The sequence below is a fragment of the Chelonia mydas genome, chromosome 5 (assembly GCF_015237465.2).
Source record: "Chelonia mydas isolate rCheMyd1 chromosome 5, rCheMyd1.pri.v2, whole genome shotgun sequence".
Classification (NCBI taxonomy): domain Eukaryota; kingdom Metazoa; phylum Chordata; order Testudines; family Cheloniidae; genus Chelonia; species Chelonia mydas.
The window spans coordinates 36,220,879-36,246,280 of record NC_051245.2 but is presented as its reverse complement, the minus strand read 5'-3'; the positions used below and the strand labels follow the sequence as shown (position 1 = coordinate 36,246,280).

Sequence of the window (25,402 nt, the reverse complement as noted above, 5' to 3'; positions counted from 1 at the left end):
TTCTTTCCATAGACCCTCTGCTGTAGCTCCTGGATTCAGAATTTCCTTCTTTTTGTGGGAAGGGCAGACCTTTACTGGTATTTCAGGATTTATTGTACATCTAAGATAGTTCATTTGTACACACGTGAATATGCCATGAATGTCTCCTGCTGTATTTCTCAGGGGATCTACTACAGAATGGGAATTCTGCTGCATTTGAGCAAAAAAATAACCACACGTTTTAATATATTAGTCAATTGGATAATGCAGAAAAGAGCTCTAGGACCAGATTTGTAAAGGTATTTAGGTTTAGATTACAGTGGGAGTTAGCCCTTAATAAATCTGGCCCTTAGTGCTTTTCAGTACTATGCCAGACATATTAATATTACTATACAGAGTACTAGAAATAATCTACATCAGAGAACATGGAAAGAAGCATACCCTGAGGTAGAACAATAGCTGTATACTGTGTCACGACCACACACAACATTCAGAGGACATATGTTTTTCAGCTTACCCAAATCTGTAGCTTAATCCTTTTTTCATTTTTGAAAACCGTTTTGACTTTGAAATCGATCCCGACCGTGCTTACAAATGCAGATGTAAATGAATCGTCAGCATAACGGAACAAAAAGGAGGTTTTCCCGACACTGCTGTTGCCAATGATGAGCAATTTGAACATGTAATCAAAGTTCTGGTCAGACGTGTCTTTCTGGCCATATCTGGAATCTTGAGCAGATGCCATCTGTAAATCAAAATAAAAAGGATTTTTTATGGTCTTTTGTACTTTATAAATCAGAGACCTTTATATTTTATTGGACTCCTCGGCAATAGATATCAATGAATTCAAGGACAAGTTCACAGAGACCCTAAGTCCTTCTTATGATGCTGGTATCCATGGCAATAATTCCCACTGCAAAAGATAATGGCAAAAAACTTACAGTATCAGGAAGATGGTACATCAGGGCTAAATATAACTGTTGATCAGTATCAAGAAAACAAAACAAAACAAAAAGAAAAGAAACCCCAACAAAAGGACCAGGTCAATTTCTGAATATAGTACAAAAAAAACCAACAACTCTTTTCACAGAATGTTAAGAATGTGACAACATATTACCATAAAAATACAGAAATTAATCCTGGAGAAAAGTACTATATGTTTCTGTATATAAGAGGGGAAAATAAGGAAGCAATTTAAGTGGTTTTTTTTGGTGTGTAACTATGCAACGTAGAACACAGGGGTATATTCACTCCTTAATTTTGCAATCCTTGCTTGTGTCATTTTGTGCCATAATCTTAATCTATTTTAGATCCGAAGAAACTGCAGGACCCATTTGATGCAGAAAGGTCACAGTCTTTCGTAATAGCTAGATTCCTACCCAAAGCATTTTGCCACTACCCTTTTCATTATCACAGTGTCTCTCACCCACTTGGTAAATACTTTTGACAAAGTGTCTCTTCCTTTTGTTCCCTTTCAGTCTCTTCTTCTATATGCAGTAATAGAATTTTGGACACAATATTAATGAAGTACAGTGTTCATACAGTACAATATTACAGGTGACAAGGGCCTATGTTTTCAAAGAGGGGTCCCTAAAATTAGGCTCATAAATCCACATTTAGACAACTGAATAAATGGGAGTTACAGACCATCAGCACCTCTGAAAATCAGTCCACTTTTATTGATGAGCCTAATTATAGATTTAGGAACCTACAATTAGGCATCCAGGTTTGAAAAATTTTGGCTTACATGACCATTCAGACTGACTCAAAATCTTAAATCTTTAGTTAAGAATGTGAATGAATTACTTACACATTCAGAAGCAACCACATAGTCCATTGTATTATCAGCAGAAAGTCTAAACTAAATTGTTTATTTGCAGCACCTTTACAAAAATATTAAGCATTTTACAGTAATAGTTCAGTACTCTACAGTTTCCAATTGTGCCACTGTAGTGTTCTGGAAATGTTCTGTAAAATAAATTCAGCAAATAGTAATTCTTTCAACAGAGGAATCAAAAGATATTTCAGACATTACTGTCCTGACCTTGAAAGGGACACTGTCAGGCTTCTTGACTTCCAAACATACTTGTTTGAAAAGTTGTTTTCAGTATAGTGGTTTGAATGAGACAGGATTGCTAATGCTACAGAACAGACTACTCTGATGCTTCGCATCAGTCTCCCACTGACATCTCTGTCCACATTCTAGAACACAAGTGATGTACATATTCACAGGTTTGCACGTGGGTCATGTAAGACATCAGAATTATCTTTACTCCTGTTCTTAACTTCCCACTGAAATGACTGACTGGAAAAAAGGAAAAATCCTCCTTGGCTTTTAATGTATCAGCCTGAATGTGTATTTGCACCAGTGCCCTCTACTGGACAGAATCAGAATTACTTAAAAACTTGTAATTGTCACCCCCTTTATTGGATGGCCTAAAGAGAGGATATAGAAAACTCTAATGATTTTATCAAAAGTCTTGAGTCTTTCTCTTAAGGACCCAAGTCCTGGAGTTAGGTGATTACATGAGAATCCAGCTTTCATATATAAAGAGGTACACTTCTGGAAAAACATGATCAGAGTGTAGCCTGGAGGCTCTAACACCAAAAAGCAAAGAAAAACACTGTTATACATTTATCATTATTTACAGGGCTTAAATTCAACCGCAGCTGTCTGGAGGGGAGCTCTGGTAAATATTTTCAAATTCCCTGGAGTTTTCATAGCATATTGGAAGTGGGGAGTGGGGAAGAGGGCCCCTCCAGGAAATACTCTATGAGAGTTTAAGCCCTGATTATTTAGAATCTGATGAGTTTTAAGCCAATCACATTATTCTGGGGGCCTGATACGATTTTTGAATGCTTGGATTTGGCAATACAAATTACAGTATACATACATTGTGATTTCAGACAGGAAGGAAAGTCAGCAAACCCTGATGTTGACTGCTTATGGCAAATTTAAAGACACTTAAGTCAAAATTCACAAACTTGTGTGCCTAGAGTTAGGCACCTGAACCCACATGTAGACACTTCTGTAGGATGGCTGGATCCATAACCTTGCCTAAAGATGCAGGGCTCTCTGTTGACCCACCCTGTTAGCAGGAGTCAGATACCTGCACAAAGCTGCTGAGAAAATTCTGCTGACTCACTTTGAAAAGTATGCTTTGTCAACTTCACCAGGGTATTAAAGAGGCAACCGGGGCACCGGGGCTACGGTTTCCTGAAGGATCTCCTACTAACCAGGCTTTGGGAGAAAACAGAACATGAATTTCAGCTTAAGTTATCACTAAAAAAAACTCCAGCAAAGGGACCTTATATAGCATGTGTAGATCTGTCGCACAGTGGGAATGCCACTGGCTCACAGGTACCTAACTGCCTGATTTTCAGAGCAGCTGAGCACCCGCTGCTCCCATTAACCAAGGTTCTTGACTAAATGTAAATGTCAGCACCTAACTTTAGGCATGTAAGTTTGAAAATACTGGCTTTAATACTTATAAAACTTAGTTTGCAGGTGTGTCATGATGAGACTTAATTAGGTAATGTTTAATGGCGTTAAGATGAAAAGCAGTAATTATGACTAACAGCACACATCAATAATCTTTCTGATTTTTTTAATAAACACAAACAAACCTTTACACTTTCATGCCTCCACCTTACCTTAAACGACTAGATTTCTTAGTAAACATATGCAAAAAAGGAAAATCAGATGTTGTTTATCTATTTAATTATAGCTTTATGCTCATTTACAGCTTTTAGCTGTACGTAGTTTACAAGAACATCAAGCCGTCACCATTGAAAAAACCATCTGACAAAGCATAAGATATGGCCTGTATGATGTCAATTCACCTTGGGTACTCTGTTCCACACAAAATCCAAAAAAAGCATCACATCTGGCTCCATCTATTGCTGGAATACCAATTGGAATAAATCTGAACCCAATGGTCACTAATTCTAGATCCACAGAAGAGGCATTTTCTTTCTTGACTTTATCACCTGAGAGTTGTCGTCCCCACCCCCACTTAAAGGTATACAGATGTGTTGAGTTGCTCAGTATCGGGGCCAAAGGTCAGGGATCAATCCGAGGCCAGGCGAAACTGCAGAGTCAGAGTCCATTAACAAATTGAGAGCAAGAGGCGAGAACTGGGGTCAAGCTGGGACAGGGTCTTTCACTAGGGTCAGCAATGGTTTTAAGCCAGAGACAGTAAACCAGGATCAGGAGCCAAGCCTAGGTTCAGAGTCAGGGATCAAGGCAAGCGGCAGCAAGGAACAGCAAGCAGGGTGTAAGGCAGAAGCACACCGGAGGTCTGCATTACTGAGACAACTCCCAGGAATGGATTCCTGATTTATATACAGTGTGCCAGCCAATCAGGGAATCATGGAGGGCTGTTGCTCATGCCCCTTTGCATGGGATTTCCTGGACAGCTTAGTCCATCAATTCCTTTTGGTGGCAATCATACCTGGGCCCCTGGAAGGAAGCAGAGCTGCCATCAAACCCTCCAGACCCCAGTTCTCAGCCCGTGGGTTCTTACAGTGGTTGAGTAATACAAGTTCTGGAGGAGCGACATTCTACTAGAGAATCAGAAGCCTGGAGCATGGGCGGCAGGTAGAGCCCCACTCTGGGAAGGCTAGCCCTCAGCTTCGCCCCTTACATCCATGGCCTCAGCCACGAAACCCCCTGTGCCCCCGATACACACACATGGCCAGAGAGCCCTCCTCCCCGGCCAGGGCGGCCAAAGCCCCGAGCGGAGGAGCCCTCCGCCTGGAGGCGCCTGGGGCTGGCTGCAGCTATGCCTCCCCTCCCCGGACCCAACCTGCCCTTCCACCCAAGGGAAAAGCATCTGTAGAAGACACTTTTTGATATGCCCCATGCAGGTTCGGGGGTGGCTGAGGAGGTAGTATTTGCCTCCTCAGCTGCCCCAGAACTTGCATGGGGCATAATAAAGTGAAAACTTCACCGCCAAACCTCGCAACTGGGGGTCCGGCGGCCATGGCAGCACGGGGAGAGGCAGAGCCTCCAATGGCCTATTATACCTACCACCCATGGCTTGGAGTACAAGTACTATATATCAGACAGAGCACTGGGCAAACTGGACATATCCATACTAGAATTACACCCCTCTTTTTATTTCTGGAGATTAAGAGTATGCATAGTTATTCTAGCTATGAGTGTGGAAGGCAAAAGATGTAAATGACTAATTTCCTACTTCTGAGCTTGGCAAATTTGTGGGAAGCATGGGAGGATTACAGAGAATGATACACAGTGCTCCCCTTAATTAATTGCATACTGCTGGGAATTTATGCTCCCAAAAATCTCTGAAGTACAAAATATCCCATTTCTCGAAGTACGACTACACCCCATGAAATACATTTTCTCTCTCCTAGAAGTGGTTCCCTTGCTGTTAAGGTTCAGACACATTAGCAGGGGCGTTTGAAGGCATAGCTACTGCCTGTGTTGCTCATGGGGCACTGTTCTGTGGATAATCAAAGAACTTCCATTTCCAGGGATGTTTATTCAGTGCCAAATACACCAATAGGAAGAAAAAAAGACAAAGAAGATAGTGGCTGTAGCAAATTTGTCTGTTTTCAAAACCTCAACATGCCAAACAGCCTAGTACATTGGTGGGCAACCTGCAGCCCGCAGGCCACATGCGGCCCATCAGGGTAATCTGATTGCAGGCCGTGAGACATTTTGCTGATGTTAACCATCTGCAGGCATGGCCCCCCACAGCTCCCAGTGGCCGCGGTTCACCGTTCTCAGCCAATGGGAGCTGCGGGAAGCAGTGGGCCGCAGGGACGTGGTACCTTTAGGTACATCTCTTCCAAGAGTATGGGCTTAGACCATTCAAAGGATGTCAGACATCAGATAAATTTTACTTTTAGCAACACATAAAGAGCTTCTCATGATCACAAGTCGACACTTGGTTATTCACAACAACTATGTACAAAATAAGTTATTTCCTATAGGGTTCTGTGATGGGGCGGTTGTCCCTCACTGGTATGTAAGGGGTTAAAGCCACCCTGGGAAGGCTGCGCAGGAGGCAGCCAATGAAGAAAAGGCTTATAGTGCCAGCCAATCAGGAGAAGCTTTATTGTAACAGCCAATCAGGGCCAGGCTGGCCCATATAAGAAGGGGATGCTGAGCAGAGGAGGGAGCAGTCATTCCCGAAAGGGTGAGGGAGGAGGACTGACTGCTTAGAAGGCCAGAGTTCCATGGACAGAGCTGTGCTGGGGAGGGTCAGGTCGGCAGCGTAGGAGAAAGCTCCAGGCTGCCAGACTGAGGCCCTGGTACAAGGGCGGAGAAGGTGCTAGGATTGTGGGGAAGTGGCCCAGGGAAGGAGATGGCAGAGTTGGAGGAGGCGCAGTATGTGGCTGCTAGCTATAGGGTCCCTGGGTCAGGACCTGGAGTAGGGGGTGGGCCCAGGTTCCCCCTGCCCCTTGCCCCCACTTGCCACTCAGGGGAGTGGCTGGTGAATGGACTGCAGTTTGCTACTAAAACAAGCGGCTAGAATCAGGACTGTAGTTTGCCAGTGAGGCAAGCAATTGGACTAAAGATGTCAGTCCCTCAGAAGGGGGGAAGGACCGACTGGGACACCACTGGAGGCCTGTGTCCAGAAGAGGATGCCATGGTCCAGGAAGAGAGATGGGTCCTAGAGGTGGATGTGAGTGACAATGGGCAAGACACCACTAGATGAAGGCACTCCAGTGAAATGAGAGCTAATTCCCAGGATGGCCAGGAGGAGGTGCCGTGGTGGTGAGTTCTACCCTGTCACAGGTTCCATTAACTGTTCACTGAACAGCTTAATATTCAGCAGATACTTTTAGATCCACCAGAGTAAGAAGCACATGAATAAAAAAGGTGCCTTCATATGCTTCCCTTTCTGTAAAATAGAGTGAAAATCTGCTACTTTCTCTTTTGCACTTAGATGGCACCTTCCAGCTAAGCTTCTCAATTTTTAAAAATATTGAAATACTAATGGCATAACAGTGCTTGAGCACTAGGTGCTTTTTTGGTCCAACAGGGCTAAACCCCCTGATAATCAACTGGCTCCGGCCCTTAGGCAGGAATAGGGACTCCCAGGAGTCCATAGGCTGCCCCAGGTTAAGGGCCAGAGAGCAGCCAACAGTCTATAGTCCCTAGGCCCTTTAAACAGGGGCTGAGTAAACCCAGTAGTCTATGGGCCCTCAACTCTTTAAGCGGGGCACAGCAAACTCTAGAGCCAATCAGCTCTGAAGCCTGTAGAACAAGGGCAGAACAAACCCAGGAGTCAGTTAGCTCTGAATGCAGAGGCAGAGCAAACACCCACAAGTCATTTAGGCTCCAAGTCCTTGATGCGGGGACAGAGCAAACACCCAGGAGTCAACTGGCTCTGAGCCTTTGATGCAGGGACAGAGCAAACACAATAGTCAATTAGCTCTGAACGCAGAGGCAGAACAAATCCAGCAGTCAATTAGCCCCAGGCCCTTGGTGCAAGCATAGAGCAAAAGCCCCAGGGGTCAGGTGTCCTAGCTCCGGCTGACGAACGCAGGCCTCTTCGCCTGGCGAGGGGCAGTTGCCATCCCTGGGGTGGGGCGGGGCCAGGGCCCACCCTACTCCACCGGGCCCCAACCCAGGGCCATAACAGTGGCAGAGTGGCCCGTCAACGGCGATCCAGCTGCAACACGCCGACCATGCTTCAGGGAGTGCTACAGCTAGACTGAAGTCGGCTGTCCCTGAGCCACCTCCTCCCCTCCCCTCCGGGTGTACCTGGAACCATGGGGCATCTTCCATCTCAGGTAGGTGGCCAGCGGCAGTCCTGGTCCGCGAAAGACACCATGTTCCCCATCAGGTAGGGTGTCGCTGGGCTTGTCAGCAGTTGGGAGCTAGCAGAATCCATCTGCCTCCCTGGTGTCTCAGCCCCAACTGAGCTGGAGGCCCTGCCCTTTATATTTCCTGTTAACCACTTCTGGTGGGAGGGGCAACACAGGTCTGGCTAGGCCCACTTGGGCAGAGAGGGTGGTTCCTCCCCCTCTGGCTTGAAGGGAAGCCACAACCTCAGTATACAGGGCATAAGCAAGCATAAACAGTAGGCATAATCCTATGCACTGCATGGAAGTAAGTCTCCAATCATATGGGCATCTGTCTTCTTATTCCCACAAATACAAAATAAAAGTGTGATGGCATGGGCTGAGAACAGAGTCATAGATTCCAAGGCTGGAAGGGACCATTGTGATCATTTAGTCTGACCTCCTATATAAGTGTATAACACAGGCCATAGAACTTCCACAAAATGATTCCTTTTGAACTACAGCCTCTCTAAAAAAAAAAAAAAAAAAAAAAAAATCCAACCTTGATTTTAAAATGCGCAGTGACGGAGAATCCACCACAAGCTTTGGTAAATTGTTTATTGTTTAATTACCCCCATAGGGAAAAAAAATTATACCTTATTTCCAGTCTAAATTTGTCTAGTTCAACATCTAAACCTTGGATTTTATTACTCTGTACCTTTCTCTGTCAAACTAAAAGCCCATTATCAACTATTTGTTCCCATTTGGTACTTATAGACTGCAATCAAGTCACTCCTTAGCCTTCTCTTTCTTAAGCTAACAGATTGAGCTCCTTGACTCCATTACTATAAGGCATGTTTTCTAATTCTTTAATCATTCTTGTGACTCTTCTCTGAACCCTCTCCAATTTATCAACATCCTTCTTGAATTGTGGACAACAGAACTGGACACAGATTCCAGCAGGCGATCGCACCAGTGCCAAATGATTCCCCTGTTTATGCATCCAAAGATTGCATTAGCGCTTTGGGCCATATCACACTGGGAGCTCATGTTCAGCTGATTATCCTCCATGACCCCCAAATATTTTTCAGTCACTGCCTCCCAGAATAGAGTCCCCTATTCTGAAAGTATAGCTTACATTGTTCCTAGATACACACATTTACATTTTGGCTTTATTAAAATGCATATTGTTTGCTTGTGCCCAGCACACCAAGCAATCTAGATCATGCTGTACAAATGACCTGTCCTCTTCATTATTTACCACTTCCCAAATTTTTGTCATTTGCAAACTTTATCAGTGATGATTTTATGTTCTCTTCCAGGTCTCTGATAAAAATGTTAAATAATATAGGGTCAAGAACCAATCCCTGAATGAGGGTGCTTGAAGAGATATGGGTTTACATGCAACACTCACTATGCTAACGAGGTACTTAGTCATGTTCCTTTGTTTGGCCTTACAGGACCCTACTCCTAGACAAAATTGATGGCTGTGCAACAATGTTCTCATTAAGGCAGGACTGAGTTTGCCTGAACTCTTTGTGATGCTTATCACTTCATCTAGCCTTTATATGCACAGAACACTCTGCACTTGTGCCATACAGAATGAAGCCCCCATGCAAAACAGGATGAAAAGGGCAACATTGCTGATTGGCCAGGACATGTCCGGGCTCATTCCTTTATATATTTTACAAAAATTTTCTTTTATATAATTATAAAAAATATTTTCTTAAGAGAAAAGCAAAGCCTACTATTGTGAGTAGGAAGAATCCCGTTTCTCCCCCTTGCAAGGACAGACACTAGTTGGTTTCTTCAGTTATAATGATTTATAGAATGTTTCAAAGAACAGCATTTCCTTTCTATATATATATATATATATATAATGACACCCTATGATTCAAGAATTACTACTACTATTTACTACAAAGTAACAGCCTCCCACTCACCCCATTGACATGATAATTCCTCACACCTGAAAGCATGCAGTGGTTCCTTTACTTTTTCTATTAATAGTCAGGCATATTCATAGTTAGAACAATGGTAAAAACAGTTTCAGCAATGAGAAATAATAGGCCAAGTTCAGACATGACTTACAGTCTGGGCGGTCCCAGTCTAATGGGAATATATGGAATGTAAATCACTGCTCAATCTGGCCTTTATGTGCAAGCTCAATCTCTTTTCTAAAATGGCTAAAATGTGACCAGGAGACTCATACACAAGATCCCTTCATGCCCTCTATGGCGGGCTGACATAATCATGATGAGAAGGATGGTCTTGTGTTTAAAGCATAGACCTGGAAATCAGGAGTTCTGGGTTCTATTCCTCACTCTAACACAGACTGCCTATTTGACCTTAACCTCTTTGTGGCTTTGCTTCCCCAGGGGTCAAATGGAGATAACAATACTTAGCAATATCAGAGGATGCTTACCTGCCTCTGAGGTGTTTTGGGGTTTCATTCATTAATGTAGGTACAGCACAGTGACTGCTATAGATGGAAGGTACTATTAGAACTGCGAAGTACTATTAGACGGGTGACCTTAATATATTTTTTCTCCAGCAAAGCAGCCAAGTTTGCAAGTACCTGCCTCTGTTTGCACCTCCTGCCAACAAATCATGGGGGGCAGCCTCACAATCTTTGTAAGAGGCTCCACTAATGTTGTTTAAGACAGACACATTCTGAGGAGCAGTCTAGTCCATAGCACAGAAATGCATGCCTGCATCCTCAGCAAGAAACCCACCCTTGCAACTAAACATTCTGTGTACAATATGTGAACATACCCGTAGCCAGTCAGGCAGTCAAGATCCCACAATGTCATTTAAAATGTGTGGAAAATTTTACATGTATCTCTCCAGGAACAACATTTCCTGTGTTAACAGAAAGTTAAATAAATTTGGAAGGATCAGATAGTTTTGCTGAATGCTAAGACATGTGGCCATGTTAACTGCTGTACTTTTTGTTTGGCTTTATTCATCAGTTTTGTAGCAGCCTCAAAAGAGCGTGGAAATAGCATTTCCTTTCCCCTTCTGCTGTTGTCCTTCTCCATTTTATTTTGATGTATTTCTAATGCAGTAGAAGCCAGCATAGCCTTGTTCTGTTTGCTTTTATATGAGTACAATCATCACTGGTGGCAGCAGGATGTGAAAAGCTCTGAGGAAAATATGCTTATTTCCTTCCTTGGTAGAGATAAATTCACACACTGCTTTTACTGCCTCCCTCTTAACCCCCTTCTCTCTGCAGCTCAACCAGCTTCAATAGGTCCATTGTTCTGATCTCATGACCTGCCATGTCCCTGGTAAGGACTCGGCAGATCTGGCATTCCCTGTTAAGCCAATTGCCATCTTCTGATCTCACTTGCTCTGAGGCCTCCTGAGGTCAGGTGTGCCCCAGAATGCATTGCATGCCTCTAATTCCAGCAGGGTACAGGACCATACAAACCCTGAATGCAGCAGCCAGTCTGGGGGGGGGGGGGGGGAATGCCTGAACTATTGACACCTTCCAGTTGAATTTGCAGAATATCAGGAAAGCTAGAGAGAACTGTTGGGAGATACGATGAAAATACTTTAGTAGGGCTTTTGATACTGTCTCACATGACCTTCTCATAAAAAAATCCAGGGAAATACAACCTAGATGGAGCTACTATAAGGTGGGTGCATAAATGGTTGCAAAATCGTTCCCAGAGAGTGGTTATCAGTGATTCAGTCATGCTGGAAGGGCATAATGAGTGGGGTCCCGCACGGATCAGTTCTGGGTCCGGTTCTGTTCAATGTCTTTGTGAATGATTTAGATAATGGCACAGACAGTACACGTATAAAGTTTGCGGATGGCATGAAGCTGGGAGGGGTTGCAAGTGCTTTGAAAGATAGGATTAAATTTCAGAATGATCTGGAGAAATGGTCAGAAGTAAATAGGATGAAATTCAATAAGGACAGATGCAAAGTACGCCACTTAGGAAGGTACAATCAGTTGCACACATACAAAATGGGGAAATGACTGCCTAGGAAGGAGTACTGTGGAAAGTGATCTGGGAGTCATAGTGGATCACAAGTTAAATATGAGTCAACAGCGTAACTCTGTTACAAAAAAAGCAAACATCATTCTGGGATGTATTAGCAGGAGTATAGTAAGTAAGACATGAGAAGTAATTCTTCTGCTCTACTCCACACTGATTAGGCCTCAACTGGAATATTGTGTCCAGTTCTGGGTGCCACATTTCAGGAAAGATGTGGACAAACTGGAGAAAGTACAAAGAGCAACAAATGATTAAAGGTCTAGAAAACATGACCTGTGAGGGAAGATTGAAAAAACTGGGTTTGTTTAGTCTGGAGAAGAGAAGACAGAGAGGGGACATGATAACAGTTTTCAAGTACATAAAAGGTTGTTACAAGGAGGAGGGAGAAAAATTGTTGTTAACGTCTGAGGATAGGACAAGAAGCAATGAGCTTAAATTGCAGCAAGGGCATTTTAGGTTGGACATCAGGAAAAACTTCCTGTCAGAGTGGTTAAACACTGGAATAAATTGCCTAGGGAGATGGTGGAATCTCCACCATTGGGGATTTTTAAGAGCAGGGACAAAGACCTGTCAGGGATGGTCTACATAATACTTAGTCCTGCCTTGAGTGCAGGGGACCGGACTAAATGACCTCTCAAGGTCCCTTCCAGTTCTATAATATTTGAAAAGAGGTTAGCACTTCTATTTCTTCCAAATCTGTTTATTCATCACTAATATAACAGTCTACCCCTTGCATCACATTCCCAAATCTCAGCCAATATGATTCTAACCAGGCAAAACTGTTTTTCAAGCCTTTATTCCCACTCCTTAATCAGCTATATAAATCAGGATTGAACAATGTATGCTTATTCACCTCCTACAATCCATGTCTGCATGCATACAGCCACCTCACATGCCAGCCACACTGCTTTTATGTGGCACAGTGAACAGAATTCAGCACTATTGCTTCCAAAACCACAATCCTCCACCTAGCTGTTAGTAATATTAAGACATCTATTTTCTTTTTAAACTTGTGACTAAAATGGTAATAAAAAGATCATCACAAACTCCTGAGTACATCTGATTCCATCTGGCAGAGGGCAGCGATGTATGTGCCCATAGGTATATTGCATATAGTTTTATACACAAGCATTGAGAATCCTTCCTCTCCAGGCATCTTAGACCTCGTTGGCCCAAAGACAAATAGACTGTGTTTGGGATTTAAACAAGGATCTTGTGCATGCAAAAAAGATCAGTACCACTGAGATGGCCCATTATCTCATCTTTTATTATATTTTCAGATTATGTTTTTAATTATTAGTTGATTTGTAAAGGAAAAACTAGTTCTTATGCTGCCTGGTGACTTGGTTTTCCTCTTGATCAATAGACACAATTCATCTTTCTTCCTGTTTCTTTGAAACTGAGATATTTTAGCAATAGAGAATTACATTTACTCTATAACAGACTGTTTTATAAAGCTGTGGAGCTTAAATAAAGAGAGATATCATGTGTTTAAGACAAAACCTGGTAACAAAGTCTTCCTTTACAGATAAAAATAAGTAAAGCGGGCAATTAGTTCAGTCAATCCAAAATCTCATTTGGACAAGGACTGTGAACTGTACTAAATTAGAGTTAGAAAAAGAAATGTATCTTTAGAAGAAGACCCCACAGCAGAACTGTATTTTGCTTGAAGATTTAATAAAAATAGTTTTTAGACATGGTGGTGGTGGAAGAAAGCATTTGAATTGAAGCCTCTAAATGGAAATGACAACTAATCTGAATTAATCTGCCTGATTGCATTTTCATATCTTGGAGAAACCCAGATGCTGTTCAATTATAGTTTTGGATGAGATATGCTGAAATATACATTATTTGTCCTTTCACCAACCTTTAAGAAAAAAAAATTACCCTTGTTTATAGCTCCTTTTTGTCATTTTTATACTAAGGCACTGTTTTCCACTGTTTTTGATAACAATGGACAATTATAATTTCTGTAACAATCTCATATTTGCCTGCTCATATAAAAATCAAGACATGATTTTAACATAATATGACAAATATATGTTTATAGATCCTAGATTTTTATTTCTTTATAATTGTCTTTAGTTTTGTACAATCATTTTGTTTCTATATTTTTAACAAGCTTTTGCCCAATAAATCCAACATCTGTGATACATAACTAATCCACTAGGAACCTAACATTCACTTTCTTCCACTGACAAGCAAAATCTTCTATTTTCATTGTAATATACAAACCTATTTTTCTGCAAAAGGATCTCCAAAATCATTTAATTCAAAATATTATTTTAATATGTAAATATACTTAAGAGTAAAGAACACAGTGAAAATACTCATGTACTACCCAAATAGAACTCTGTATTTTAAACAGCATCTTAACCAACTCTGCTCTCTACCCAAAAAACTGATAGAAATGCTTACAGTAGATTGGCTTATTTCTAATGTGTCTCTTTGGCTGAAAGATTTCAGCATGTGACATATAAACAATTGATCTAACAAGGGTTTATAGGTTTATTATTCACTTTTCAAAGTCAAATAAATCCAGCTTCAATTGTGGGATTCAGAGCAGTGTTACCCAGTATTTTAGCTGTCTTCTTGTACATTTATATTAAAAGGATTCATATTTCACCCCTTTCATGTTGAAGTTCTTCTACTGTTACAGTAGCTACACAAGATAATAGCAACAACACCATAAATACTGAAAGAGAACATATACTGCCATGGCTGCACTTCAAAACATAACTTACAGCACAACTGTAAAGAGGTTAGTTAAATAATATAACATCAATATGATTCATTGCTACTAATGTAAACATGATTGATTTTCCATTAAAAATCCTATGTTCAGATGTACACTATGGAGTTCTGGTCCATGACTTGAGCTCCTATGTGCTATGGCAATATAAATAAATAATACAAATAACTAAAATAAATTAAGTAATTTAATGTATATGGATTTGAAACAACAACTACCCTGAGGCTATCAAAACAACAGTGCATGACAATGTCAATTAATAATATCTGAATATCCATCTCTTTCTCCTGTGCAAAGAGTTAGATTTTTCCCTACAAAAAAACAATTAAGAAAGGGGTATCCTATTCTTATCTCAAATTCTATCAACAAGACATCATCCTTTGGTGCAGATGGGTAACTGCCTATTTGATAAACAGATAGCCATTTCCAGTTAACTTGCCCTGCATGCAGCGAAGAACTCATTGCATATTTCTTCCCTCACACACCCCACCAAAAAAAAACAAAACCCCCAACTTATAATTAATTAACTTGCAAAAGAGTTTAGATTCATTCACAAAGGAGCTTAATAACTGAAGAGATTGATGCGCTTCCTAATGCAGCACACATATCTGATCATAAATCTTAAAAAGTAACACAAGCACGGGGGGTGGCTGAATATCGAGGGCTTTCCCGTGCCCTACCCCCGCGTGCGAGTGGCACAAAAGGACATCAGCGCCTGCCAGGGTGCTAGAAGGCGTACAGCTGCCCCCTGCCTCTCCAGCAGCGAGCGCCGTCTGGGTGGGGAAATGGCTCTGGCAGCGAGCAGGCGTCTCTTTGAGTTCAGCGCCTCTAGGCACGGGAATTACTTGCAGTCAGCCCCCCCCCCCCCTCCTCCTCCCAAGCTGTGCAAAGCCTGGCTGGGCGCGGGTTGCCCTTAGGCGAGCGGGCCACTGACCCAGGCAACTGCCAAGCACCGGGCAGGCGGGCAGAGCCGTCCGAAGGGGCGATGTGGGGTGTGCGGTGCCTTCCACCGCAGAGGAACTCAGAAGCGACACTCACTCGCTCCCAGCCGCGGAGCCCAAGCCCCCAGCGGCGTTCACAAGAGCAGGGCTCGGTCCCCGCTCTGCGCAGCAGCGCAAGGTGAGCGAACGCTAACGCCATTGCTCGGCTGCGGCTGGCCTAAGCGCCCCCCCCCACCAGACCGCCCGCCGCCCCCCCGTGTGTGTCCTTAGCGCCGGGGCGGCAGCGTGCGGCTGCTCGCTCTCCACTCGCTCCCCTTCAGCGAGGTACCTGCACGGGAGCTTCGTGCCTCATCCTCGGCCCGCGCCCTTCAGCTGCCTCCCGTGCCGGGTGGGTCCCGCCGAGCAGCGAGCGCGGCCACAGCACGCCCCGCGCGCTCCCCCGGCGTCTGCTCACAAACCGGCGGCGGGATCAGCACCGGAGCTGTCCCTGCGGCCGCTCCCACGGCTGGCCGGGCGCGCCCTGCCCGCCCATGGGAGCTGTAGTCCGCGCTGCTCCCTTCAGCGGCAGGGAGCAAAGGCAACCTGGGAAGGGCAAGAACTACAACTCCCAGAAAGCTCCGCGCGGGCCCCGCCTACCTCCTCCTCCTCCTCCTCCTCCAGCCCCGCGTGCTGAGGCGCTGGGGAAGCCAGAGCGGGTGTCGCCCAGTCCAGCGGCTGGGCGGAGAGGCGCTGGGGCTCCGCACCCAGCCGAGCGGAGCGCTGCAAACTCCGCTCCCAGCTGGCGCGCTGGGAGTGGCCGAGTGGGACGAGTAGCCCCGCTGCAGCAGCCCCACAGAGCAGCCGGGGGGTCTCCAGCAGTGCCGGGGACCTAGCGCTACACTTGACACCTTGGTTTTACACCCCCCCCAGCCCCGCCCAAACCAACCCGAACGCCTCAGCTCCCTACGAGCCACCGTGTTACCAGTTCAGCCCGGAGCGTTTATACATTGTTTCCCAAGGTGACCGCGTTTCAGCTGGCTGAGGGGATTGAGGTCTAACCGCCCCTCGCCCCCGCTTCTCGCTTTTCAAACAAAGCTCCGTTATTTGGGTGGACACTTTGCTTGGCAAGACAACAGAGGGCCAGATTGGCTAAGGAGAGAGACGCGGAACGGGTGGGGAGGGGCTGCCCCCCTCTGCCTTACCTTTCCGTACAGTTCCATTGGCAACGCCAGAGAAGGTGGCTCCCAAGGGCAGCCCGCAAGGGGTGCAGGGCAGAACGGGCAGAGGGACTGGGCCAGGCGTGACTCGGTGGAGAAAGTGCTGGCTGGGGCTGAGGGGCTGTGGCCAGGGTGTAGATGGAGGACTTTTCACTCAGGCAGGCAGCAGCGATGGAAGGAAGTGGCAGCAGCAGCAAGCGTCTCCTAGGAAGCTCAGCAGCAAAATTCGCATTAGCCCAACCCCCCAGGTCCAACCTCCAGGCACCTCTTCCATTCATTAACTCAGAGCCACCAACCAGCACGGGAAGGGAAAGGCCACAGGGTTAGTTACACAACGCAACTTACATAAAATGCAGGCATTAATCACCATAACAAAATACAGCCATAGGATCAGGGAAATAATTACATCCTAGTCTCACCCTCTGCCTCTGCAATACAGGTCCCTATAGTATTCTCCAGTGCTTCTACCACCCTAGTATCAATGCCTCAAGTGTTGGGGTTGGTGGGCTGAATTTGAAAAAGGAGAACACTATTTCCTTGTTGTTCTTCCTAGTTGCTTGATACTAAATGTAACCAATTTCTTTAATTAATAAGGTACTGACTTTATCTATAAAGTTCAGAATACCAAGGTCCTGGACTGGCAATTATTGTTGCACTTAAAACTCCACTACTTTTTGTAATTTCTTACTTTTAGGTTCATGCCTTCTCAGTTTTACCATTGCACTTGCACTAGCATTAGTTTTTGCATTTGATATGTTTTTCTATATGCAAGTGCATTTATATTTTGTAAGTCAGCAGAGAAATAGCTGAACAACAATTCAATACAGGTTTTCTTCCCTGTTCCGCTTTTTTCCCCAAGTGCTTTATATATTGAACTCTGCAGTATTTCTCTACTGTTATTCTCGTGTGGAAGGTAAGTGGTTGTTCTCAACCAACTCTTGAACAATGAGATGACTCTTGGGGCTTCTGAGAAACATTTTTCTGTTTGTAAATACTAGTCTCGCAGTCCTGGGAAGCTGTGTTTGCACATGATCTCAGGCCCTAAGTTAGTAAGGTACTTAAGCACACAACTTCAAGCATGCACAAAAAAGCAATGACTTCAGTGGGACTACTCCCTTTGTGAATCATGGCCTTAATCTGGGAAATTGATATAAATACTTTAAATGTCCTGGAATCACCGTATGAATACTCTAACCTAGTGCAAGAAAATTTCTAGAATCCTGTAGGACCCTGAGTGGAATTTAACATTAAAGGTCTGATATACATCTTAAGAGACAGCATGTCCAGTGAATAAGGTTCTATTCCTGCTTCTGACATTGACCTGCTGGGGCAACTCCTTTCGCCTCAGTCCCCCAATCCTCCTTTTTTCTCTTTTCTGTTTTAAGCTATTTGGGATAGGGCCTGTCTCTTACCATGTGTTTGTACAATGGACCTGACCCCAGATGGGGTCTTATGGCACTAGTGTAGACAAATAATAAAATTGCAATCTTCCCCAGATTTTCCATTTGTCTTTCTTTGATCCTCTCCTTTTACTGAAAGTCCATTCCTTTAACCTTTTTACCCACTTTCCTTTCCCATTGTAATATTGGCATGCACATGCATACACACACAGAGTGAATGAGAGAGACTATGACAGTGGGTTATAAAGGTCTTTACAGCATGTGTTTGGAATTACTCATGAGTGGTGAAACTCAGTCACAAATGATTTACGTAGGTTATCCCACATGAAGGCTAATAAAACCTGTATGTTACACAAGTCATCATGTATTTTGCATATGCCTCATATGTTACAGAAAAAATATTTTTCTTATTTTAGAGGTCATTTAAAACATTTTTATGGGCATTGTTTTTCAGAGCCCACAGCCTCTAAAGCCCGTAACCCTTCATTATCTTGGGTCTAAATAATCAGTTCTCTGCTGGAGAGGAAAATATACCTAATTTTAGAAACTTTTGAAAGTCATCTAATCAGCTTGACTATACATACGAATGTCACAATTTTAAGAGTTGGTATATATTGAAGGTGAGAAACAAAACAGATATACCATTGGAAAAGGCAACAGTGTGAAGGTGCTACAAAGTTTGGAAAGCTAGACGTTGTTGCATAGAGATTGGAGAAAGTGTATGAATACAGCAATTTATCACACAGATCTCACTATCTACAAATATGGTATATTATACACTACAGATGTGGTCAATACCTAAAGACAAATGGTTTAAATACAGAACATAGTGACAAAAATATCTGAGCCTGCGAGATTTCATTTCAACCCTGTACAGCTCCTTTAAAATTCTTCCCTGACTGACCAAAGCAGCTTCACTATGTTGGGATGTAAATAGGAGTGAAGTGTTTTTATCAAGGGCATGATAGAGCGGTGTATTTATGTATTTGATTATTTCTTTCTGCATGAACCACTTCACATTTGTCATTCAGTCACTTGAAGCATGAGGAGAATAAATGCAATCTGTAATATGGGCAATATTGGCCCCATTCAATACTTAAATTTAAAAGTGGAGGGGGGGATCCAAGTCTGTAATGTTTGTGATTTAAATTCTGTATTGATTCAAGGTAAATGCCTAACAAGAAAGAAGATAGAGCAAGCCAGTTCTCTGTCAAAAAAAGGTATATTATATTTGTGCTCAACTGCAACGGGAGAAAACAGAGATTTTAACACTGGTGGCTCCTTTAAGATTCTTTTACAGGTTTGTTTGGGAAAGAACAAAAGAGCAGCCATACTGGGTCAGACCAAAGGTCCATATAGCACAGTATCCTGTCTACCAACAGTGGCCAATGCCAGGTGCCCCAGAGGGAATGAACAGAACAGGTAATCATCAAGTGATCCTTTCCCTGTTGCTCATTCCCAGCTTCTGACAAACAGAGGCGAGGGACACCATCACTGCCCATCCTGGCTAATAGCCATTGATGGACTTATCCTCCATGAACTTATCTAGTTTTTTTTTTTAACTCTTTTATAGTCTTGGCCTTCACAACATCCTCTGGCAAAGAGTTCCACAGGTTGACTGTGTGTTGTGTGAAGATGATGTCACAAGGATCTTAAACTGATTGCACTTTCTTTCTTTCTTTTTTTTTTTGTAAAACACTGCTCATTTGGGCATGGTTATACTTTTAAGTCTTAAACATATTTGAAACAGACTGCATGCTCAGAGATTTGATTCTAGAATTTCTTATGAAATAGGTACTCTGAATTCACCATATAGACACTATACTGGAGAATTGAAGGGTTAAAGTTTTGATAGATTCCTGGATTTAGCCTAACAGAGACTTCCTTAATATGTTAATACTTACTTCAGAGTTTACAGACTCACAACAATCTGTTAGCTGAGAGTTTTCTCTAAAGGGGTTATATCAATAGAATATGAAGTAGGATGTTTTGGTCTTTATATTTTGTGCGTGTGATCTTCTTTCATTAAAATTTTAGGTTTTCCAATAAACAGTGACATAAGGACCCTCACTGCATCCTGAGCAACAAAAATGGTATCTCAGCATAAACAACTTTTTTCATGTATTTGTTCTGCTTCCTTCCTTCCTTCCTTCCTTTCTTTAAGAGATATACAAATTTTTAGGAACAATAATGAGGTATTATCCTTTGTACTGCTGGGCCAAAGAAATTTGCATAGGGCAAATTGGTGGGATTTGCCACTTAGTATTGTTTATTATACGTCTTCCAACAGGCACCTTCATGTTCTGCTTTATGTTGCTCACTTTTTGTTCATGAACTTGTGTGGATGGAATGAGAGAGTCTGCAGGCATGGGATGACTTAAATAACCCAGTGATAGTCATAACCAACAGCTAAACACTTGAACTGTAGGCCAGCCAGCTGAACTGGTGGTAAGTTATTGACAGCACTCCAGTCTCGAAAACAAAGCATTGCCCCAGAAGGTGATCTGACACTACAACATTTAACCAATCCCTGGTTAACAATGCAGTAATGTTTCTGGAACATACTGTCTCTGAAGCTCCCTTTAGCTTAGAAGGTTGTTATGAATTGGCTGGCTTCATACTGTGTGCCATCATCTGAGGGAATCAGGTTGCAGTATATAAGCCCTTTAAGCAGGTGCTACAGCTGGGCAAATGCGACAAAACTGTCATGAATATGCACACACATTCTGAGTGACTGGTTGCTTTATGACCACACCCCTTTTGATTTGCTATTTGCAAGCATTCATATGAATGACTTATTTGTTCATACCAATGTTTGGGAAATGGCTGTTCTCTGTGCAAATAGGAACAGTCACATACAAGCAAGGGTCTCTGCTATGTATTATTTACTATTCATTATTCTCCTGTTTTAAAAGTTCCAGTCATGCAGTTAGGGAGCAGAAGCAATACCACATGATTTAGGTAAGGGTAAGCAATGGCACACCACCCATAATGAATAGCAAATAGTCAAAGGGATCCGTTAATAGATTTCCCAAAGCCTGAAGTTTGTTTATAAATTTGATCCACGTGTTTACAGAAAGTGAGCAAGTTCTTAGAAATTCAAACATGTTTGTGAACAGATGAAAATAGACTAAATTGGCAAATAAAATATTAATGACAAATAGCACAAGTCTTTTCATCTGGAAATGTGTATCTAATTTCAATGATGAAGGCTGCAGCCTGCATTGCTGCGGAACAGCTGTTTGAAGGCAGTCAGGCAGCAGAAACTGTCAGCCACAGGATTAGTGACTGATCTCCCTGATAGCTGCTGTTATACAGGAAGCAGTAAGAAGAGCTCAGCTTCCAGAGTTTCCAAAAATCCAGAGAAGGAAGTTATCTGTGGGTCGGGGAGAAAGGTGGAGACATTTATAGCAACTGGCAAGGATAGATATGTCAGCTAAAGGGGGGCTGGAAGCTGAGAGCATATTGCAAATATATTTGGGGCTAGACTGTACAACCCTTACTCGCCTGGTTAAGTACTTTCTTACACAAAGAAACATGCTATTGGCTGTGTGGCTACTCCTGTGTGCAACCATTATTCAGTCTAGCCCTGGATGAATATATCACCAGAAAAGCTAATCTAATATTTGCACTTTATCCTTCAGATAGAATTGTAAGTTCTGATTATCTGAATGTATAGCAGTTAGATCTTAGGAAAACAGATTTTCACCCTCTATAATGCAGTTTATTTGCCTACATGAATTGTCCAAGGTGACACTACACAGGAAATCTGCAGCAAAGCTGGGAATAGAACCCCAGCTTCTTGACTGTTCCCTGATTTATCTATTGGACATGCCACCATGCTGCTGGTGATCATAATAAATACTAAAGAGATACAAATCTGATGTGCTTTTACTCCACAGGCTAAATAGAAGCACTCAAGACACAATAAGATCAGTTTCAAATGTATTTTAAAACATTACAATTAAAGATTACCCTCTAAAAGCAACAAATAAGGGAAGACCACAGAAAGGAGAAAAGCAAAAGTAAAAGGCAGAGGGAAGACAAATACATTTAAATAAAGATCACTATTCCCCTTTCTCTCTCAGAATATAGTTTGATCAACATATGTATCCTTTCAAGTTTGCTGTTTCAGAAAAAAGTAAATTAACTCTCCTTTTGTGTATACAACAACAGTTATTTTGAAACACCCATGTATTCTGACGATGTTTTCTCCAGTGCAATCTTCCTTAATGTTATTTTTTTCTGTGACCTTTTAGAACACAGTATTCTCTCTTATCTCTCACTTTTGTTTGCCATTTGACTCATTCTGGAATTGGGCTTTGGAGAGAAAATAATCATAAGAGATAAATGTCTTTCACCTAGGTACAATCTTTATCTTTGTAACTGTCTTTTACCCGCATAGCTCTATTTATTTAAATATATTTGTTTATTAGGCCCTGCTTCATTTGGCTTTATTTTTAAAGTTATTTTTGTTTAATTATAGTAGGTAATAAAAACGCTTAGGATGCAGAGTTCCCAACAAGTTGTGATGTTATTGCTGGTCTAACAAAATAGCAGATAAAGATATCAAGGATGGTTTCTTTTTAGTGGTCAGTCTCTTGCCATATAATCACTAGACCCATCGAGAACAATCTCAAATTGCCAGATACAGCTCTGAAATACAGTCACTGCCTCTTCTGACAGTGGATCTGGAATTGAAACTTGACAAAGCTTAGGTTTTGTCAAGCATGAATCCCAGCATGCTAGGCACACATCCACTGAGAAGGACCCCGAGACTATACCCAGAACTACCCAAACTAGAACCCAGACAGCTGAACAAAATTCTGGCATGGATATTAGCCAATTGATGCATTTTTGTCAATGGTCTATCTATGCAACATTTAGGTCATCTTGTGGGAGTTGCAAAGAAACTTGACCACGGTCCGGGCCTATTGAGCTCAATGATTAACCAACCGGCATCTGATTTCTCTGAGAGGAATGCTATTCTCAAGCAAGAGGTGGAAATCTTCCAGCAAAATTTGGGAAAGCCAGTGAACCTGTGGAGCATGTTAAAGAACAGGCTTCACCCTGTTGTTTTATAATAACAAGGTGGGAGAGATAGTACTGACAGGTAGAAGATGCAAGTCTGCTTTGTTATGTATAACATATTAAAATGCTTCACGGACTTCCTGGAGAATGGATTCAGTGACATTACAATGGAGGACACCTGAAGGATCCATGCCAATGTAAACACCTTTCTTGAATAAAAGATATACTGGGCCTTATTTTTTGTGCCTGTTTAGCTATGGAGCCAATAAAGCAGTAATGTAGCACAATGCTCTGGATTCCATGGACAGTAAGGGACAGTGTAAATTATTGGAGTCCTGCTTCTGACTGAAACAAGCATTGGAGTAATTTGTCATAACACTGTAGTTGCCATGGCTACTGGGTCACAGCACTTAGAGATGCAGCTACATTTCCTGGCTGCTCCCAACAAAAAGGCAACAGTGTGAAGGTGAAGGTGAAGGTGCTACAAAGTTTGGAAAGCTAGACGTTGTTGCATAGAGATTGGAGAAAGTGTATGAATACAGCAATTTATCACACAGATCTCACTATCTACAAATATGGTATATTATACACTACAGATGTGGTCAATACCTAAAGACAAATGGTTTAAATACAGAACATAGTGACAAAAATATCTGAGCCTGCGAGATTTCATTTCAACCCTGTACAGCTCCTTTAAAATTCTTCCCTGACTGACCAAAGCAGCTTCACTATGTTGGGATGTAAATAGGAGTGAAGTGTTTTTATCAAGGGCATGATAGAGCGGTGTATTTATGTATTTGATTATTTCTTTCTGCATGAACCACTTCACATTTGTCATTCAGTCACTTGAAGCATGAGGAGAATAAATGCAATCTGTAATATGGGCAATATTGGCCCCATTCAATACTTAAATTTAAAAGTGGAGGGGGGGATCCAAGTCTGTAATGTTTGTGATTTAAATTCTGTATTGATTCAAGGTAAATGCCTAACAAGAAAGAAGATAGAGCAAGCCAGTTCTCTGTCAAAAAAAGGTATATTATATTTGTGCTCAACTGCAACGGGAGAAAACAGAGATTTTAACACTGGTGGCTCCTTTAAGATTCTTTTACAGGTTTGTTTGGGAAAGAACAAAAGAGCAGCCATACTGGGTCAGACCAAAGGTCCATATAGCACAGTATCCTGTCTACCAACAGTGGCCAATGCCAGGTGCCCCAGAGGGAATGAACAGAACAGGTAATCATCAAGTGATCCTTTCCCTGTTGCTCATTCCCAGCTTCTGACAAACAGAGGCGAGGGACACCATCACTGCCCATCCTGGCTAATAGCCATTGATGGACTTATCCTCCATGAACTTATCTAGTTTTTTTTTTTAACTCTTTTATAGTCTTGGCCTTCACAACATCCTCTGGCAAAGAGTTCCACAGGTTGACTGTGTGTTGTGTGAAGATGATGTCACAAGGATCTTAAACTGATTGCACTTTCTTTCTTTCTTTTTTTTTTTGTAAAACACTGCTCATTTGGGCATGGTTATACTTTTAAGTCTTAAACATATTTGAAACAGACTGCATGCTCAGAGATTTGATTCTAGAATTTCTTATGAAATAGGTACTCTGAATTCACCATATAGACACTATACTGGAGAATTGAAGGGTTAAAGTTTTGATAGATTCCTGGATTTAGCCTAACAGAGACTTCCTTAATATGTTAATACTTACTTCAGAGTTTACAGACTCACAACAATCTGTTAGCTGAGAGTTTTCTCTAAAGGGGTTATATCAATAGAATATGAAGTAGGATGTTTTGGTCTTTATATTTTGTGCGTGTGATCTTCTTTCATTAAAATTTTAGGTTTTCCAATAAACAGTGACATAAGGACCCTCACTGCATCCTGAGCAACAAAAATGGTATCTCAGCATAAACAACTTTTTTCATGTATTTGTTCTGCTTCCTTCCTTCCTTCCTTCCTTTCTTTAAGAGATATACAAATTTTTAGGAACAATAATGAGGTATTATCCTTTGTACTGCTGGGCCAAAGAAATTTGCATAGGGCAAATTGGTGGGATTTGCCACTTAGTATTGTTTATTATACGTCTTCCAACAGGCACCTTCATGTTCTGCTTTATGTTGCTCACTTTTTGTTCATGAACTTGTGTGGATGGAATGAGAGAGTCTGCAGGCATGGGATGACTTAAATAACCCAGTGATAGTCATAACCAACAGCTAAACACTTGAACTGTAGGCCAGCCAGCTGAACTGGTGGTAAGTTATTGACAGCACTCCAGTCTCGAAAACAAAGCATTGCCCCAGAAGGTGATCTGACACTACAACATTTAAC

General features: G+C 42.3%; 1 protein-coding gene across 4 annotated transcripts in view; it reads right to left on the bottom strand.

Moving 5' to 3' along the window:
* The window catches only part of RAB3C (RAB3C, member RAS oncogene family), a 217,990-nt gene that overhangs the window by 181,323 nt on the left and 11,265 nt on the right, over positions 1-25,402 (bottom strand). Inside the window, exons 1-2 of one of the 4 annotated variants that reach the window (XM_037902844.2) lie at positions 16,622-16,864; positions 497-724 (exon numbers count right to left, since the gene is read on the bottom strand). In XM_037902844.2, the coding sequence (XP_037758772.1) occupies positions 497-724; positions 16,622-16,639 (246 nt within the window). In that variant the 5' untranslated portion in view covers positions 16,640-16,864. Of the gene's footprint in view, positions 1-496; positions 725-7,720; positions 8,582-15,768; positions 15,996-16,621; positions 16,865-25,402 lie in introns of those variants that run through there. The other 3 variants (XM_037902843.2, XM_043547119.1, XM_043547118.1) reach the window with 3 other exon arrangements.